The sequence below is a fragment of the Plasmodium malariae genome (assembly GCF_900090045.1).
Source record: "Plasmodium malariae genome assembly, chromosome: 11".
In the NCBI taxonomy this organism is placed as follows: Eukaryota; Apicomplexa; class Aconoidasida; order Haemosporida; family Plasmodiidae; genus Plasmodium; species Plasmodium malariae.
The window spans coordinates 2,398,309-2,419,064 of NC_041785.1; the positions used below are offsets into that span (position 1 = coordinate 2,398,309).

General features: G+C 28.4%; 3 protein-coding genes across 3 annotated transcripts; 1 reads left to right on the top strand and 2 right to left on the bottom strand.

Annotated features, from left to right (window-relative positions):
* Nucleotides 1-734: 734 nt before the first annotated feature.
* GILP (glyoxalase I, putative) lies at nucleotides 735-2,636 on the top strand (the record flags this gene model as incomplete). Its single annotated transcript, XM_029006258.1, has 6 exons — nucleotides 735-1,061; nucleotides 1,340-1,468; nucleotides 1,596-1,694; nucleotides 1,852-1,917; nucleotides 2,103-2,234; nucleotides 2,472-2,636. The coding sequence occupies 6 exons, from the start codon at nucleotides 735-737 to the stop codon at nucleotides 2,634-2,636; spliced, it is 918 nt and encodes a 305-aa protein (XP_028862765.1).
* A 742-nt stretch (nucleotides 2,637-3,378) lies between these two features.
* PmUG01_11058200 (DNA helicase, putative) lies at nucleotides 3,379-8,536 on the bottom strand (the record flags this gene model as incomplete). Its single annotated transcript, XM_029006259.1, has 2 exons — nucleotides 3,379-5,863; nucleotides 6,306-8,536. The coding sequence occupies 2 exons, from the start codon at nucleotides 8,534-8,536 to the stop codon at nucleotides 3,379-3,381; spliced, it is 4,716 nt and encodes a 1,571-aa protein (XP_028862766.1).
* Nucleotides 8,537-9,538: 1,002 nt separating this feature from the next.
* Nucleotides 9,539-18,928, bottom strand: PmUG01_11058300 (conserved Plasmodium protein, unknown function; the record flags this gene model as incomplete). Its single annotated transcript, XM_029006260.1, has 4 exons — nucleotides 9,539-9,676; nucleotides 9,872-9,945; nucleotides 10,165-10,212; nucleotides 10,414-18,928. 4 exons carry the CDS (start codon nucleotides 18,926-18,928, stop codon nucleotides 9,539-9,541), a joined length of 8,775 nt encoding a protein of 2,924 aa, XP_028862767.1.
* Nucleotides 18,929-20,756: the final 1,828 nt, after the last annotated feature.

Consider the following 20,756-nt stretch of genomic DNA (forward strand, 5'->3'; position numbering starts at 1 on the left):
TTACTCCATTTTACGCACTTTTGCTGTTTCTTTTTTTCTTTTTTTTTGTAATGGCAAAAAGAAATATTACTAATTATTATGTTTTTTTCTGCATCTTTTAAATTTTGAAATATTTAGATACAAGTTCGACAAAAAAATAGAAAAAAAAAAAATACATACGTACGTACGTATATATATATATGTAAATATATATTTATTTACATGTTACACATATTTGAGACTTCAAAATTTTGTAGTACCTATCGTTCTTAATTTTTTTACTTTGGCACTTCTATAAACTTTTAATTTGTTTTCTTTAATTTTATATAATTTACTGCTTTTCTTTAAGGACATTTTCTTTTTTTTTTTTTTTATTACTGCTTTTATATTATGACCATGTTCATAAATGTTATTTGCACTTTTATTTTTTTTTTTTGTTTTTTATTATATCTAACATTTACTTGCCTAGTTACCGTGTAACCATTTAAGAATTTAATGTTTCAATAATAAGCTTTAAGAAAAAAAAAAAAAAAAAAATAAAGTAAAATAAAATAAAATTACATATCTAATTTTTTTAGCATTTTTTAAAGTTTATAACTGCATTTTATAGACCTTAACATATGTATATATATATATATATGTATATGCCTTTATGTGAGTAGTGGTCCTAGTATTGCATAAAATTTGAGCTGTATACGTATTTGTATCAATGTATGTATACATGTACGTAAATATAAGTAACGATCAACGCTTTAATGAAAATAATTTTAATCTTAACATTTTTCCTTTTTTTCGAAAGATACTACTTTTTGAATATTCAAAAGAGGAAAACTTATTATTTCCTGAACAACAAAAATAATTTTAGGAAAAAAGAAAAACATGTTTGCAAGAGTTTAAAATGTAAATTAGAAGGCATAGAATATAAAGTTCACAATTTGGACAATTCAACTGATTTTTACAAAAATGTATTAGGTTTCAAAATTTTAGAAAAAGGAAATAATTTCGCTAAAATTTTTTTAGGAGTTAATGAAGCCTATATAAAAATAATACAAAAAGATGAAGAGAACATGACCATAGGGGAGGTATTGTGAAAGAATGTGATAAATATTGCTTAAAAAAAAGAAAAATAAAAAAATAATAAATAAATGAATGAATAAATAAAATAATATTTACCTGATATAATTATGGTACAATGATATGCATATGGAGATTAATAAATGAGCCTACACACACACAACAAAAGAAGCAAATACATTAACCTATAAATATACATATTTGTATAAAATGTTGGTGTATATTGTAATTCATTTATTAAATTTTCTCTAACGTTTTAATTGAATTTCTTTTACCTTTATGACAGCATTCTTTCCTTGGTTTGGGAATACATTTAAAAGAATTTGATATAGATAAAACAAAAACTTACAAAGGAAATGTGGAGGAGGAAATTGAAAAAAGACCTATCACAGCTTGTATATTGCCAGATGAAGATGTAAAAGGAGGAAAAATAAGAAAATACTTATACAATAATTGTAAATTGCAAATATTTGAAGTGTAAGCATTTGAAGTGTTCAACATTTTAAATATAAAAATTCAAAAATTTAATTATGTTATATTAGGCACAAGTCAGGAGGTTTTGGACCAACTGTTTCATAACTGACCCAGACGGTTATGGTATAGAAGTAGTGTTGCAAGATGATGGAAGCAAGCTTAATAGGGTATTACATATATAAGGAGAATAGACAATTTTTTTTTTTTTTTTTTTTATAATTCTTAATGTTATATATCGTGTGTGATATGCTCAATTTTCTGCTAAAATTTTCGTGCATGCACCTATACAAGTGTCAATTTTTTCTTTACATTATATGTTTATAGATTAGACTGTTTACAACATCAACAAAAGATTCTCAGAAGTTTTATTCCGATATATTGGGCATGGATGTAAGGAAAAAAAAAAAAAAAAAAAAAAAAAGTAGTAGCAGTTGAAGTAACAGTTACTGTTACACGTACATTCACACGTACCATTATAGTTAGGATGCCCGTTTTTGCTACAATTTTCTGAACAAGTAATGCTAAATTATTTTTTTTTTTTTCTGACTTGTACATGTTTTATTTCGAATTTGTAGCTGGTTAAAATACAGAGTCATTTAGAAGAAATTTCATACCCCTGGAATATTTATGGAGGTATGAGTTATTTTTATTCCTCAAAAAAAAATTTAACCTTACTACAATTAGCATATGCATATGATGAGGATAAGGTAAAGAATGCTGCCTAGAGTTACATTATTTTACTTAAAATTTTGCTTGTATAGGACGAACTATTTTTTCTTGTGTGTTTAGAAGTTTTTGTGTATTGTATTTTTGATCGTACATTAGGGGCATTTTTTTTAATTTATTTTGTTGCACAGCCGATTTGTTATTTTTCTATATGGCGATTTTTCCATTTTTCCACTATTTCATTTTTCTCCTTTTCTTTTTTGGTATTTCCCTCGAAGCTGCACATGGGGAATTCCCTGGGAAATATAATTTTAAGTTTCGATGATTTAAATGCAGTTGAAAAAAGGCTACGAGAAAATAACATCGAAATAGTAAAGTGCCAAAATGGCATGTTAGTGAAAGACACGGACGGATATGATGTTTACTTGAAGGGGAATAAATGAGAAAAATTTGCATGAACATATAAGAATTTTTAAAAAAGTAGTAATAACAATTATGAACAATTTTTGAAGTTAAGATTATATATACGCAAAATATAACTTTATTATAGTAAGAAGTTAAGAACGTTAATGCTGTTACCAATTGGGGAATAATTACGGATTGTCAAAAATAATGTTTATAAAACGATCATTAAAAGTGAGATATAACAAAATAAAAAAGGGGGAGATAAATAATGGTAAAAAGTTACATTAACGGACAGAAAAAGAAAAAGAAAAAAAAGGAAAATAAATAAATAAAATAAATAAATCAATCAATAACTAACTAAATAAATATATAAATAAATAAATGAAATAAATAAATCGATCAATAACTAACTAAATAAATGAAATAAATAAATCGATCAATAACTAAATAAATATATAAATAAATCAATAAATAAATCAATAAAATAAATAAAAAAAAATAAATTATAAAATTGTAATAAAAATGGCTAGCCGCAAACTAGCTAAAAAAGAAATTAAAAAAAAAAAAAAAAAGTTGAACGTTTTAAATATACTGACTATATGGAGCATATTGAACTTATTGAAGAAATTAATACACAATAATTAACAGAATATAACCACGGAACAGTGTAATTCGCTTTAATCAAATTAAGGCGTATTTTTTGCGTAACGGAATGCACACAATGTGCATGTTTTGTATTCCCATGTAACGGGAATTTATGGAAACGTGTAGCAAGATTAGCTATTCTCTCTTGCGTCTATTTTTTACGTCATCTTTTGTTTTTTTTTTATGACAAAATGTACACAAAGTTTGTAAATTGTCAAAAGAGGCTTCCCCTCCTCCTTTAAAAACAGGTAAGATATGATCTACATGCCAAATGTAACCATCTGTTGGTTTTTGAAGTATGTTTTTTAAATGCTCAATGTTTTCAATAAATAAAGGATACATTTTAATAAAATAATCTATTTTTTCTTTAACTGAAAAATATTTTTTGTTTTTAATTTGCTTAATTAAATTTTGACAATCCAGCCTACAGATATTGCAAACACCTTTATCTCTTTCATATATTAACCTTCTTATGCTACATGAACTTTTTTTTAAAAAATATAATTTTCTGCAATTTCCTGCACAAAATAAATCATTTTCATTACATATAATAATTTTTTTGATATTCGAATTTTTTTTTAATTTAATACTATTTAATTCGTTTTTAAATTTTTCGACAATTTCTGTGTTCGAATTTTCGTTTAAATAATGAAGAATATCGTTCTCCTCGAGTATACCATTTTTTGTGAAATGCAAATAATTTTTACAGTACAAACATTTCAAGCTATTGGTTTCTTCATCATATTCTTGATAATAGAAGACTTGAAATTTCCCTTTAAAACTGTTTTCAAGATATGCTTTTACATATATATTGTCTTTTGAAGTAGTGTTTTTTATATATCTTTGAAATTTTAAGCATTTATTTATATTTTGATTTGCTCTTAAATATTTAAGTAGAGATATATTAATATCACATTTTTTCTTTTCAATTAATTTTTTTTCATTCATATTTAATTTGTTGTAATTTTGAAGAAATTCCTTTGCGTATTTTTTTACACTCTTTCCATTTTTTTCATTATCTTTAAAATTATTCAGATCTTCGATAGGAAAGTTTGTTTTTTTGTTTTTATTATATGTGTGTATTCTGTTCGTAAGTGTGTTTATTTCGAACAAGTACCTTCTTTTCTTTTTGTTCTTTTTGTTGTAGTCCTCACACTTTGCAGTTTCATCATCTGAGGATATTTCGACTTTTACAATTTCGCATTCATTTTCTGCTTGGAATGTTTTGCTCTCCTTGCTGTTTCTCATTGACCTCTTATAATCATTATTATCATTACCATCGCCATTGTCACCATCAACATTGGGAGCATTACAGCTAGTATATTTTCTAACCAGGTTTAGCTCATCTCTATTTGTGCCAACCCCCCTATTCTCGTTAATTATAGGAAGCATATCGTTAGAAAAATTTTCATAAAAGAGATCTTTACTGCTAAAATTTGTTCCATCAATTATGGAGCGAGTGCTATGAGAACAAAGGGTAAACCTCTTCCATGTTTTATGATCGCTACCTAATCCATTTTTCAATAAAAAATAAAAAATGTATGTATTTAATTTTTGATTTTTTCTAAATAACCTACTTTCACATTGTTGAAGATGAAAAAAGTTCACTGGCAATTCTACGAAAAAACATAAATTGCAAAAACTGAAATCTAATCCATGACTAACGGAGCATATAGTAAAGATGCCATAGTAGCAGTTGTCGTTATTTTGAAAGTAGCTAATTTTTTCTAGTTTCTCTTTTTCGGTTAAACACCCATTTAATACAACATAATCTATGTTTATTTTTTCTTTTTCCTTTTTCTTTTTAATTATTTTAAGTACTTCTTCTTCTATACATTTGCACACAACAAGGTGATAACAAAAAATAATTTTTTTTTTCCCAGGAAATAGTTTTTCAATATATTCCACTGCGTTTACAACTTTGGACAATCCTTCCTCTTCTTTTTTCGATTTGATATCAACACGAAACATTTCGTTGAGTACTTGTCTATTCCTTTTTCCCATCAATATATCATTTTTGTAGTGTTGAGATATTTCCCCATTTTCGAACTGTTCATCATTTTTTTCTTTTTTTGGATCATATTCTTTGTCGGTTATCTTATTATATACGATAAAACTCTGATTATCATTTCTATAATCTTTTATCGATTTTTCCCATATATCATTTGGCAAGTATATGAAAAATCTTTTCAAATGTGGGAAATTATTTTTAAAAATATTTGAAATGTTTCTTCTTATAATTACTGTTTTTTTTAAAAACAAGTTGAATTCCCAAGATCTTAAATTCTCTTCATATATTTTTTCTCCCCTATAAAAATATTTTTTACAGAATTCTTCTCCAAACACATATTTATTTTTGCAAAATATTTTATTATTATTAATCAAGTATTTAATTTGATGAAATATATTTATTGGTCTGTTAATTGATGGTGTTCCGCTCAAGAATATAACTTTGCTCGTACTTTTTATTTTTCTTTTCATCATTTTAGCGAACTGGCTCTGTTTTCCATAGTGTACTGTTCTTATATAGTGGCTCTCATCGACGATGAGCAGCTTAAACTTGATAGTCCTTAGCAGGTTGTACAACTTTTTAAAAATGTTGAAGGAGACGATGACAACTCTGGCAGGTAGGCAAGAAAAAGTGAGGGGAAAATGTAATTCAAAATATAGACCAAAATGTAGGAAACAATAAAGACTAAAATAGGGGCCAAAATGTAGGGAAAAATAAAGACTAAAATAGGGGCCAAAATGTAGGGAAAAATAAAGACTAAAATAGGGGCCAAAATGTAGGAAAAAATAAAGACTAAAATATGGGCCAAAATGTAGACCAAAATGTTGACCTAACTATTGGCCAAAATGTAGGACAAAATACAGAGAAAAACAAAATGAACAAGTTATCTTTCAAATATCTTTTCATTTGGCGGGAGAAGCACAATGTGTGTGTAAACATGAGCATTTTATTATTTGTTTTGTTTTATTTTTTCTAGCTTCTTGTAAATCTCATTATTAACATAGTTATCTACTGTCATAATGTCCACTACTATGGTCCCTTTTCCACTTACTTGTAATTCTCAATCAGCTTCGGAAAGTCGTTAGAACTCGATATGACCAAAATTTTGGAGGTGTCAAAGAAGTTAATAAATTTTTCTATTTCGGACAGCCAATTAATTTTTAAAGAAGATGGAGCAACAATTAAGGTGGGGTATAAATTAAAAAAATAAAAAATAGCAATAGACTGTAAAGTTTTTCCTAGTCCCATTTCATCGGCAATTAAAATTCTTCCATTTTTTTTCTTAAAAAAATAAATGGTTTCTAATTGGTAAGGTGCAATAACATTTTGTATTCTAATAGGTAATTTTTTTTTTATTTGCTCTAGGCAAATTTTTTTAATTTCTTTTGAAATATTTTTTTTTATTTTTCTTTTTTTTTTAGCATAATAGTGTTTCAGTATTTCTATTTTCAATTCTGCTCTATTGAAAATGTAAGAATTATTATATAATTCTTCCGCATTATATAAATTGGTTATTACTTTCTCCTCTTCATGTAGTTGATCTTCCTCCTTTGTTCGTAGCAAATTTTTGTCCTCGATATCCGTTACCCTCAAATGTTTTTCCCTTCTATGTAGTGCGTTCTGCTTTCTCGTAATTTCGTTTAACTGGAATCTGTATTTTCCATACGTCTGTGCAATAACATCTATGTATTTATTTTTTAAGAAAAAATTATGCATACTACGTTTGTTACAGGAATAATTATTACACTTGTTGCTACAATTGATACTATACATGTTACTACACTTTTTGTAGGCATGTCGGAAAAAATAGAATACGGTATGAGGAATCTCATAAATATAGCAGTAATGAAATAATTTATAAATGAAATAATGTAATAATAACTGATAGGAGCATAGATTGAATACACATCCCGATAGATAATTATTATTGTTAACATTCATTCTTTTGAATGTTTCTCTCTTTTTATTATCCCTAGATAGATGGAAGGGAAATATACCACTATCTATATAGTCTTTTCTGGGTTTCCAGGTCAATGGTAAATATTGTACTTCATCAAAGAAGTCGTTTTTTAAATAAGCACCAACATATCTCTTAATTGCATTTTTATACAACTTCATGGAATATTTCTTTTTAGATTCGATAAAATCTTTAAATTTTGTGTTATATAAGAAAAGCATGTATTCATTTGGCTTTTTTCTCTTTATATAATTGTACTTCCTAAGGAGAGAGGCGTAACTAACCGTATTAAAAGAGTAGTTGTAAAAATTGCAAGAATGGGAAGTACCGAGACGATATATATTTTCTCTTTTCCGATAAGGAGAAAAAATAAATTGATTAAAGTAACTGTTGTTCAGATCAAAATTGTTATTCATTTTATAAATATACTTAATAATATTTCTGTATTTAATTTTATTCCTTTTAATTTTTCTTAAATCTGTAATTACTTCTTTAATTATTTCGCTAATAATTTTATTGAAAATACTTCCATATTTTATGTTCCCAAAAAAATGTATACGATATGAATCCTTATTTTCTATTTCAAAACATATCCTCTTTTTATTTTTGAAAATTTTTTTGTCTCTTTCATTAAATAAGAATTTATCTATATTCCCTCTGGACACTCTCTTATTGCACTCTTTACATGTGAAGAAATATCCATATTTTCCCTTACTCACGCTAGTTAAACCGTTGCACAAGGTACATCTTATATGTTGACATAACTCCTTATTCGTTAGCTTTGTCTTTTTCATTAAGTCATCAAATCGAAGTTTTGCTGATATAATTTTTTGAAATTTATGCTGTAGATCTTTTTTATTTATCTTCACTGTGTTCGGGTCCTTCGGAATTTTGACTCCTTCTTCAGGGGTATTCCTCCTTTCCTTTTCTTTAAATGTAGTGATATCTCTCACTGTTGTTTCCTCTACACTACTTCGTACTATCTCACCCCCTTTGAATTTGACAAATAACTTGGCAGAGTTTTCTAAACAAATGCCTTCTGCTTCAGCATACTTTGTTTCAAGATGAGTATTTTCCTTCTTCAGCTCTAATGGGCCAAAAGAATGTAAGTCATTTTGCTCCTTCTTCTGTTTCTTGTTCAAGTGATTAGATACCTTGTCCTTTATTTCCCCTCCCCTCCTTTTTATTATCTTTTCATGTTTGTGTAAGATCGTGGTATTGTATACACTCGTGCTTATAGGAATATTATAGCTCAAATGATTACTAGCTGTTTTTTTCTCTTTTATGTTTTTCCTGTGTTTTTTGAAGAAATACTTACTTCTCATATTTCACATGTACGGACAAAAATTCCCTTAACTGGGGGTGATACCAATTTTTGCACTTAAAAATCTGGCAAAAAAGGTGCAGTCATAACACACGCACATATGTCCATATATATACATACATACGTATAAATGTACGTAAGTAAAAGTTTATATTGCACATACAAGTAAAAATATATTATTGTATATAAGTATATATATATACATATATATATATATATATATATATATATATATTTTATTTTATTTTATTTTTTTCCTTTTTTTCTTTGCATATTTCTAGTCATTATTTTCAAACGTGCAATTTAGTGTAACAACTTAACAATTATACCATTTTTTCCATTTTATTTGACCCAAGGTGATAAAAAAAAAAAAAAAAAAAAAAAGGGCAAGATTTCGTTCCATACGTGAATCCACGGATATGTGTACATACGTTGATAATCATTCACATAACTGCACATACCTTCTCACATATTCACTCACTATATGCGACATAATATCTGCGCACTTTGTATGTTGAAGGATTGTTCAGCACAGAAAAGTTTTGAGCTCATTTACATTAAAAAAAATACAATTATATCTTTTGGTTTTGTTTAATTAGTTTATGTTCATAAAGAAAAACGTTTATACTATACATACATAATGTTATCTGAACTATAATGAAACACGCATAATGTACATACATATGTATTATTATATTGTGTATATATATGTACGTAATATGTATATAATCTACAAGTACTTATATATGTATGGTTTAAAAGGGATGAATGGGCGGGAGCAAAATGTAATATACACACATTAAATAAGGTTAAATTTAGCAAAAATCAAATGTAAGAAATTAAATTTGAAAAAAATGTGCGACGTTACAATTGAAAAAAATGCGCGAAGTTAAAATTAAAAAAAATGCGCAAAGTTAAAAAAGAAAAAAATGTAAGCTAAATTTAAAAAAAAAAAAAAAAAAAAAAGACTGTTAAACGAGGCACCTCTTTTTTCCACCATTTACTACACTTTTTTCTTCTTTTTTGGATTACTGTTCGAATTATTTTTGTTGCTTATTTTAATAAACTCATTTGCAAAATGATTTAGTTTTTTCTTATCTTCAATACTGTGTTGAAGGAACGCATAAATTTCTTCTGCTTTCTGCGTAAATAAATGGAAAAAAAAAAAAAATTTTTTTTGGTACATAATTACGAGGAGAGTACGAAAAACGGCATACAGAAAAGTAATTTATCTCACAAATATATATATATATATATATATATGTATACATGTGCTTGTATGTTGGCGTGAGTATATTCAACTGCATTCAATGCACATGAGACTCCGAAAATTTACCTTGAAATTTTTTAAAAAGTTTAACAGCGAATCATCTAGGGGCAATTTGCACGAATTCGTCAACTGTTTCAAATCTAACACAAGAAAGTAAAAAATAGAAAGATGTAAAAAATAATATAAAGAAAAAAAAAAAAAATCAAAAATATGCGAAAAAAAAGGGACACAATATATGCTCGGAAAAAAAAGAAAAAAAAAAAAAAACACACACACACAGACACACATACATAGGAAGAAGCAAACGCAAATGTAAAAATATTATGGATGTTAAAAAGAAGATAGTATATATTATGTACCCGTTAATTCCTGCCCGGATGAGTTTGTTTTCTTCTTATTATTCTCAACTGTAAATGGGGGAAAGAACGTATACTGTTTATTATAACATATTTACATGGTAATAATAAGAGGTACTAATGGCAAATACACAATAACGAAATGAACATACGTTATGCATGCAATGCATATTTTTTCTTTTTTTTTTTTCTTTTTTTTTTTTTTTTTTTTTTTTTTTCTAGCTTCTTATTTTGTTTTTATTTTTTTGCTACCTTTGTTGGTTGTAGAATTTGTAAGAGGAGGAAACTTCTTGTCCTCCTCACTAAGTTTCGTATCTACACTTTCATTTTTCCATTTCTTTTTTTCATTACTTTTTTTATTATTTAAATCTGCACTACTAATGGTGTTATTATTATTTCTGGTACCAATTCCAACAACACAATTCTTAACAGTATTCGTACAATCCGCGGTTAGATGAGCACAAATGATATTACTACTACTATAGTTATTACTACTACCAGCGTTATTGTTACTGTTTGAACCAGTATTGGTATTGGCTTTACTTAGCGAATTCTTATTCGCCGTCTTAGCTTTATTTAGTTTAGCCCCCGTCGTTAAGTGTGGAAAGTCTACGTAATCTGTATTTTTTTCGCTTTTACTGTAATAAACATCCCACCCTGTTTTTCTACCATTAAGGGTATTACTTCCATTGTTATTACTACCATTATTACTTCCAATATAATTATTAATCGCATTGCTATTGTTATTACTACTACTACTACTACTACTATTCGCCAATTTCTTTTTTGTGTTTTCCATTTTAATTTTCATGTTTACACTCTTTTCTTCGCCTTTCATGATATCCACCAATTTGTCAATTTTTCTTTCCTCAGTTATACTCCACTTCATCTTCTCCATTGTTTTTTTGGCCCCGTTGTTCGAAGTACCATTAGCACTATTAGAGGCAGTGTTAGTTGTACTGTTAGCACCTTCACTTTTATTACCACTGCCAAATGTACTGTTAAGGTTACCTTTATTCGTGGTATCATTTTTGCCCCTCTCACTTTTTGCATTTTCTTTATTCTTTTTTTCCTCATATTTTATCGTACCTTCTATTTTCTTAACTCCCCCCCTTTTGCTTTTCCTTTCAGTGTGTTCGTCTCCCTCTTCCAACCCTTCTTCTACTACTTCTACTGTTTTTCCTTCTGTCAATGATTGCTCCACAGACGATTCGTTGTTAATTTTGTTAATTTCACCATCTTTCTTTTTTTTTTTGTTTTTATTTTTCTTTTCATTTTCCTTTCCTACATCTATGCTTTTATTACCTTTTTCCGAATTTTCACTTTTTCTTTTTTTTATCGCTTCCTCAATTTCATCCCTCTTTTCTTTCTCCTTTTCTTTCTCTTTCTCCTTTTCTTTCTCTTTCTCCTTTTCTTTCTCCTTCTCCTTTTCTTTCTCCTTCTCCTTTTCTTTCTCGTTATCATTACTCAATTTTTTGTTATCTCTCTTACCTTTTTTGTCTTTTTTGGATGAAGCGATCGATTTGCCTTTCTCCAGTATTTGTTCTTCTACATTTTCTTGTTCCTTTTCATTACAAACAGTGGACAAGCTTTCATTTTTTTTTATCTCTTCTTCGGTCCGTTCTGCATGGGCTTTATTATATTTTTCAACATTCAACTTGTAGCTTATTTGTTTAGCAACAGAAGAATCATAAATAGGATTGCTATCCGAATGATATGCACTCACAAGATTGTCATTATTCATTAAACAACTGCTTGTTAAGTCATTGCTTGGAAGACCATTACTCGTCATACCGCTACTTGCAATACCGCTACTTGCAATACCACTACTTGGAAGACTGCTACTTACCATATTACTATTAACCAAATTGATGCTCATCTGCATGGCCTTTTGCTTTTCTACTTCGATTTCGCTTTTTATTACCTTGTTCATATCATTGCAATAAATATTTCTGTTATTTCTATCGTTCTCTGTTGCAGTTTCATTTGCGTAATTACTCATTTCGTTCTCTTTTTTATCTAAAAATTCGTTAGAAAGATAGTTGTGCTTTTCATTTATTAAGATGTCATTACTATTAATAATTTTACTATTACTGTTTGTCAGGCACTTGATAAGGTTTGTACTATTATTGCTAACTTCATTCTCGCTCAAAAAATTGCTCGTGGAAATGATAGAATCTCTAATATGATTGCTGTCGTTTAATGTTGTACTTTCTACATTGTTCATAGTAGTTGCAGTTGCAGTTATTGCAGTTATTGCATTTATTGCAGTTGTTGTAGTTGCAGTTGTTGTGGTTGCAGTTGTGGCTGCTGTAGCTGTGGTGTTAGCAAGTGTGTTGTTATTAATATTTAATATATCCTTCAAATTATTTGTTAATCTTGCTGATTTCATTTGATAGTTAGTAACATCTATATAGTCGTTTCTATCTACATGCATTAGGTTACCACTGCTGCAACTACTGCTACTATTACGTTCATTGTTCAAAATTATTCTCTTCTGTTGTTCTGCCTCAATTAGTTTATTTAACTCTTCTATACGTTTTCTTCTTTCTTCAATTATTTCTACATCATTTTCATGCATTATCAATGTTTTTAATTGTGCTTTCTTTTCAATTAAAAAATTAATGTATTCTCTGTTATGCATAACATTACACTTTCTGCTGGCATGGTCATACGAACCGACATTACAAAATTGGTTGTTCGAGCAGCTGTCAATGCTGCTATTCATACCGCTATTGTTCATGCTGCTATTGTTCATACCGCTATTCATAACAGTGTTAACTTGAATCTTCTTGACACTACTGTTGCTATCTACATTTCTATTTTTTTCTAATAAAATAAAATCCTTTTCACGACCTGCTGACCTTGTTTCTTCACATCTGTTGAGTACATGCTTGTACTCTGTGCTGTAAAAATCATAATCATTATCTGTGCTGACCTTATAAGAATGTTTTTTCCTCATATAAGTTAACGGAAGAACAAATGGGAAAGTACCTGCTGGAAACATTTCATTGAATTTAATCCATTGCATATTTTCACTAAATCGGATTGGTAAGTCATGTGGGAAATAATTCAAAGTCCACCAATAAAACATCAGTTCTGATGAAAAAGGGCCTTGAACAATACCAGATGGATCTTTGTATTGCCATATATCACCCGATATCTTATTTATGCTATTCATTGTTTGAATGTTCTTGGTTACTTCGTCGCTGCAGATATGTGAATGAACGAATCCACTATTGTTTCTAGTACTGTCAACTACACCATTAATGCCAACTGCGCTACTACTTGCAATGCCATGGATCATATTTAGGTCCTTATTACACATATAGTGGCTATTTGTGTTACTCCGACTGTTCATACTAATGGAGTGTTCGTTACTCTGCTCAGCCATGTCTATCTTACTGTCGTACATTTTATTTTTATCATCATCTGGTTTTTGAAATATCTTCCTTGTTATGTTACTATTTCTTTCATTCAGGTTATTCGTATCACTTCTATAGTCTATTATACCATCCACTGTCATCCTATTTTTCACAATAACCGTCGAAGGGTTATACTTTGAGTTTGCCCCTTTGACGATATTTGCTCCTACTAATGCACCAACATTGGCACTACTTGCTGAGTTAATCATTTTTTTTTCTTCTAAAACTGTAGAAGTGGGACACACTAGTGATTCGTTGTTGCCATTTGTAGTATTTGGCAAGGTGTTAATCTCTAACATGGGTTTGCATCTGTTCAACAACGCATTTTGCTTAACTGTGTTCGGGTTGACATTGACATTCGCGTTGGTATTCGTGTGTACATTCACGTTTGCATTCGCTCTGGCATTCACATTAGCATGATCCCCTGAGTTGTTACTATTCTTGAAAAAGTTGAGCCATCTACCCATGCTTAGAATGGAACCCCTACAATTCCTTTCTCCTACGGCGGCTACATCAATTCCTGCCTTGCCATTCCCGTTCATGTGATTACGTACGTTTTTTACGTTCGTATCCTTTCTATTTCTTTCTGCATCATCATGTGATGGGTTTAATTCGTGTCCACTTACGTTATTGTAATATGATGATGCCATATAGATTCCGTTCCTGTTGTTTACATGCACAGCGTTATATTTCTTTCCACTGAAGTCCATATCAATTACTTTCTCGTTTGGATGAATTTCATCCTTGTTCTCACTATAAATAATGTTACTGTGTATATTATTATTATCACTATTACTTCTATTGTTACTATTATTGCTATTACTGCTATTATTGCTATTATTGCTATTATTGCTATTATTATTTCTATTGTTACTGTTAGTAGTTAATGCAACACTGTCATCCTGCACAGCTGTTTCCAACGCATCCGCAAGTTTTGCATTACTTAAGATCAAACGCTTCAATAGTTCATTTCTATCACTCTCACTCAGTCTGTTAAGGAAATTTTCGTCCACATTATTAATTTTATCTGGAATATTTTTAAAATTAAAACTGCTTTTTTCAATATTTTTCAAAATTTCTTTATCTATTATTATATCTTTATTAGTATCAAGAAGTATATTTTTATTGATATGCTTCCGTGTTATATCAGTGTTCGATGTACTACTTCGTTTGTTAAGACTAGCATTTGCATAAACATTACCACCTGGGTTTTCATTTATCTTCATCGTAAGGTTTCCTTTGGTAGTAAGATCTATATTTATATTATTCGTACTATTCACACTGTTCATATTATTTACGTTGGACAAAAAATAATTGTAATTATTTCCCAACAAATGATCGTTCATATTATTCTGACAGTTAGACATTTGCACAAAATTTCTGTTTCTGTTCTGGTTTATGTACATGTTCAGGAAAGTATTATCAGCAACATTCTTTGGATTCAACGAATCTCCGTCAAACGCACTGTTGTTATGCATGCTCAAGTTGAACGCACTATTGTTAACGTTGCTATTAGCGATGCTATTAACATTGCCAGTAATGCTGGAGTTATACGTGGGTATTATTTTACTGCTCATACCCTCTATGCACATACTCTTTTTTTTTATCTTCTGTAACAAACTTTCTTGAGGCACGTTGCCAATTCTACTGTTAATATCATCGATGTATTTATTATGCCCTTTGAATGAATCATGTTTAAGGTTTCTATTTGCCATAATATAATTTTCATTTAGATTACCTTTATCCGCAAAGTAGTTATTTGGTATGCTGTTTTTATGTTTGTCAAGGTTGTAGTTGTTCTTATTCGTATGTTTTCCAGTGCCAATACTGCTATGATTATTCCTATTTAAGTTTATTCCGTCGGCACCCCCTCCATCATTGTTACAGTGTAATTGATTTGTATCTGTGCATTTTCGTTCATCCATTTTCCGTTCATCCTGTAAATTAGTTTGATCAGTATTATATAATTTATTAAAAAGTATTTCCTTTTTTTCGTTAAAATTAATATTATTATTTATATTATTTATATTATTTATATTATTCATATTATTCATATTATTCATATTATTTATATTATTCATATTATTCATATTATTCATATTATTCATATTATTTATATTATTCATATTATTTATATTATTTATATTATTTATATTATTCATATTATTCATATTATTTATATTATTTATATTATTCATATTATTTACAATATTCATATTATTTACATTATTTACATTATTTATATTATTATTAATGGTGTTAATGTTATTATTTTCGAGCATAAGATCATTTAGATGAATTTTATTATTACAGTTAATTTCATACATTTTATCGGAATTATTTTCATATATTATATTAGAAATACGTTCATATATATTATTAGAATTGTTATCATTAGTTGTTTTATCGTTACTTGTTTCCCTAGGATTATTATTAATATTTTCCATGGTAGATTTTATTTTTCTACTATGACCTCCTCCTTCAGCTACAGTTACTTCTTCGGTGTCTATTTCGTTTTCCTTCTCTTTATCCTTATCGTTTTTTTCGTTTTTTTCGTTTTTTTCGTTTTTGTCGTTTTTGTCTATTTTTTCGCTTTTCTCATTTTTCTCATTTTTTTTTTTTTTTTTTTTTTTACTTTTTTCTGCGTTCAGTTTGTTCTTTGCACCATTTGCTGCTTTCTCCTTATTGCTGATAATTTCTTCGTCGTTATTTTTGGCCTCAAGTGCATAGGCTGCATCACTCACATGATCCTCCGTAGATGAACAAACTTTGGACATACTTTTCTTTTCACTGGACTTTAAACTGTTATTAAGGGATACATTAGCATTGTTATCTCCTGCTTTTTTATTTTTCTGCTGCAGTGGAGCACCACTATTACACCTACTATTGTTATTACTATTGTTGTTATTACCATTAAGGTTGTTTCCCTTCTCTTTACTACCGCAGTCCACATCATTCTTCAGTGCACCACCCTTATCATTATTTCTTAATTTGTTTATGCTATCACCCACGATAGTTTCTTTGTTGTTGTCATTGTTGTTGTTTTCTCCTTTTGTGTACATTTTATCTAACGCAATTTTGTTGTTTCTATCAAACTGTTCACTCATCTTGTGCCACATTATATCATCAGTTACTTTCTTGTTTTCACCTATAGATATTTTTTTTCTAAGAGCACTCCAATCATCCTCGATAAAATTTTTTTCATTTTTCAAATTTCGTTTTTCATTTAATTTAAGATTTTTGTTCGTATTAAAATAAACGTTATTTGAAAAATGACTGATAACACCCTTTTGCATTTCATGTGTGTTCAACATAATATTATTTTTTGCATCTTTTCTATTAACACTATTTAATAATAAAGGATCAGCATGGTCATTTGTATTATTGTTTCTATGTATATCATCGTTTGCATACCCTTTCACATCAAAGGTGCTACTACTATTTCCTGCATTGTTCATTGCACTCATATTATTCATTCCATTCATATTGTTCATCATGCTGCTACCATTTTTCCCTATGCACTGTTGTTGACTGTAATTGTATAGACTCCCCTCATTTATACTAATTTGCGCATTTATATGCGCTTTGTTCGGACCATTACTACTTTTATTGGTAAACATGCTTGGGTACTCATGCCGACTTCCCCTCTTCATTTTTTCCTCTGTCATTAGATGGTTTTCAGTAGTATTATTATCGATGTTATGGCCGCTGTTATGGCCACTGTTATGGCCACTGTTATGGCCACTGTTGTTGACCTTCTTAAATTTTTTTAACTTCCACTCTTCCACATTTAGTACGTTGTTATTACTACCACTGCTAACGTTCATATTGTTCCCATTGTTTCCGCCATTTCCCGTATTGTAACTATATACATCATTTGCCTTTTTGATGGTGCTACTATTTCCCTTATTAAAATAAACAGGGGAGTTATTAGTATAATTTAAATTCTTATTCGTCGCATTTGTATAATTTATCATATTAAAATTATCTACTCCTCTTCTTATATTATCACTCTTGGAACCTACTCCATCGTTAGTGTCCACAGGAAGGTGTTCCATAGAATGTATCATGGAGTTTCCACCACTATTATTTGTGTAATTATTTTCATTTTTGTTAACATAATGATAATCATTAATAAAACTTTCTCTTTTCAAGTGCATCCCATTTCTGTCCTTAATGTAACTACTATTTCTGGATGATACTCGCATTATATCGTTGTTGTAATTGTCGTTTTCATCATTCATAACAGTTGGCGATGGTATTTTCATTTCAATATTAAAATTTTTGTTATAGCTTTTATTTCCTCGTTGCTTCATCTCGTTTTTACTAATGCCACTACCTCCTATAATACCGCTAAGATTATTGCTAAGGTTATTGCTAAGGTTATTGCCAACGTTATTGCCAACATTAGCCACATTACTGCCAACATTACTGCCAACATTATTGCCAACATTACTACCAACATAATCGCTCATTTTGTTATGATTTCCCTTTGAGAACCTCCAGGACGATGCGCCCTTATCACCCTCCCTCCATATGAACTTTTTATTATTACCACTAGGGTTATTGTTACCGCTAACATTGCCATTGTTATTATTACTATGGTCCATGTGAAAGCTGTTTTTCCTTGCAAAGCTTGCTCTGTTACTGTTACTGCTATTGTTTTCATATATGTTGTTATTACTGTAATTGTTGTTAATGATAATATTGCAACCGCTAACATTGTCATTGTTAACATTTGCACCGCCAACATTTCCATTCCCATTAGTACTATCTAAGGTACCAGCATGTGGATCAAAAAATTTATTATATTTCCCATTTTTTAAAAAATAATTACTTCTCTTATTATTCATATTACTTGACGGATTATTCGATTCTACCCGTTCTTCGAAATTATTTTTGTTCATATTATTTTCCCAATTAAAGAAATCATTTCTACTTCTGTTTCGATCTCTTTCATTATCATTTTGATGCAAACCTACGCCTCCCTCTGCTACTTCTCCTGTTGCTGATGTTCCTCCTCTTTTATCCTCATACTCTTTCTCGTATTTATATTCCTGCATATCATCATAATTATCACCACTGTCATTAATACCATCCTCTTCTTCCTCAATACCATCTTCTGTTATTCTTTTATTTTTTGATAAATCTTGAAAAATAAATTTATTGATGCATACGGGTATATCATGATCATCTCCAAACCCTCTTTTATTTAATATAAGCTCAATATATACATATAAAAATTCATTTTTTGTATATATTAAAATATTCCCATCATCTTTTTTCCCTTTGTTAGAAAATTTATCAATCATATCTTCCGCAAAATTGTTATTCTCTTCCATAGTGCAAAACTTGAAGATTTAAAAATATTTTTTTTTTTAATTTGACTTAAAAATTTGAAAGGATGGGAAGTAGAACAACCACAATAGACGTACGCTATATGTATGTGTATCTACCTTCCTCCCCCTCTATATAAACATACATACATATATATACGTATGTATATATTATATGTATGTATATGTATAATCCTTCTTATTTTGTTATCTCCTTAGATATGCGTATACATATGTGTTATGCATGTACATATACACATAAATACTTCTGGAGTGTAAAACGTTCGCGTAACTTAAAATTATTCAATATTCATAAAAAATGAAATAAAACATAAATATAAGGGGACACACACATATATACGTTAAGCACATATATGTACATATATACATATAAATGGAATAACATATAGCACCCAACAGATAATAATTTTAGCTGTATATAAAAGCATAGCACAATTTTTTTTACCTCGAATAAATTATATACGTGTATATAATAGATTATATATTATACATATATGTTATGCTAAGTTTTACATGTACCCTTTTTTTCTTTTTTTAACGTATAATCTTATACCAATATATATATTACATGTACATATTAAAGTATATTATACGTACGTGTATATACATATACGTATACATATACATACACATATATATATATATATATATATATATATATATATATATATATATATATATATATATATACGTATTACATTTCAACAAAACACTAGGTTGCCATTCTCCACTTTGTTAAAACATTTTATAATATTTTTTTTATAATTTTTTCATATAAATATAAATGAACGTTTTGTTGCTCTATAAATTTAAAAATTTTTACTCTTTTATCTTCACTGTGTTTGTTATTATACATAATCGTACTTATATTAACATATATGGACGTATATGCATATAAGTACATATAAGTATATATATACGTATAAGTTATATATGTACGTATAAGTATATATGCACAACTTAATGCTATTTCACTGTTAGTTTTATTTACTAATACATCACTTGAGTTTTTTGAATGTATAAGATGTCAAAAAAAATAGGGAAAAAAAAAAAAGAAGTAATTAGTTTATTATTACATGATATATATTTAAAAAAAAAAAAAATTTTACTTTAAAAATTACTACGTATATACTGATGTACGAAGTGGAAGGAAAAAAAAAGGAAAAGGGAAAAAGTAAAAGGAAAAACGAAAAATGAAAAAAGGAAGAAAAAAGAAGGTAAAATGAAAGGAGGAAAATGAAAAAGGAAATAGGAAGAAAGAAAAAGGAAAAATGAAGAAAAAAGATGGAAAAAGGAAGAAGGATGAATGAAGAAGTAAAAAAGGAAGATGGAAAAATGAAGAATGAATAAGGAAAAAGGAAAAACGAAGATGGAAAAATGAAGAATGAAGAAGGAAAAAGGAAAAACGAAGAAGGATGAATGAAGAAGGAAAAAAGGAAGATGGAAAAATGAAGGAAAAATGGAGGAAAAATAAAGGAAAAAAAAATTAAAATAAAATGAAACAAAACAAAATGAAACAAAACAAAATGAAACAAAACAAAACAAATTAAAATAAAATAAAAATAAAACAAAATAATTTAAAATAAACTACATTAAAATGAAAATCGAAATGAGATAAATTATAAATAAGTTTAACTAAGTTGCCTTAAATTACAATATGATTTACAAGGAACGCTTATGCATTAACTTTAAATATAATACAGTAGTAACATTATATTAAAATTAATATTTAAGTATATAAATATGTACCAATGGGTATATATGTATTATTAAATACATATACATATATATACAAATATATATACACGTTTTC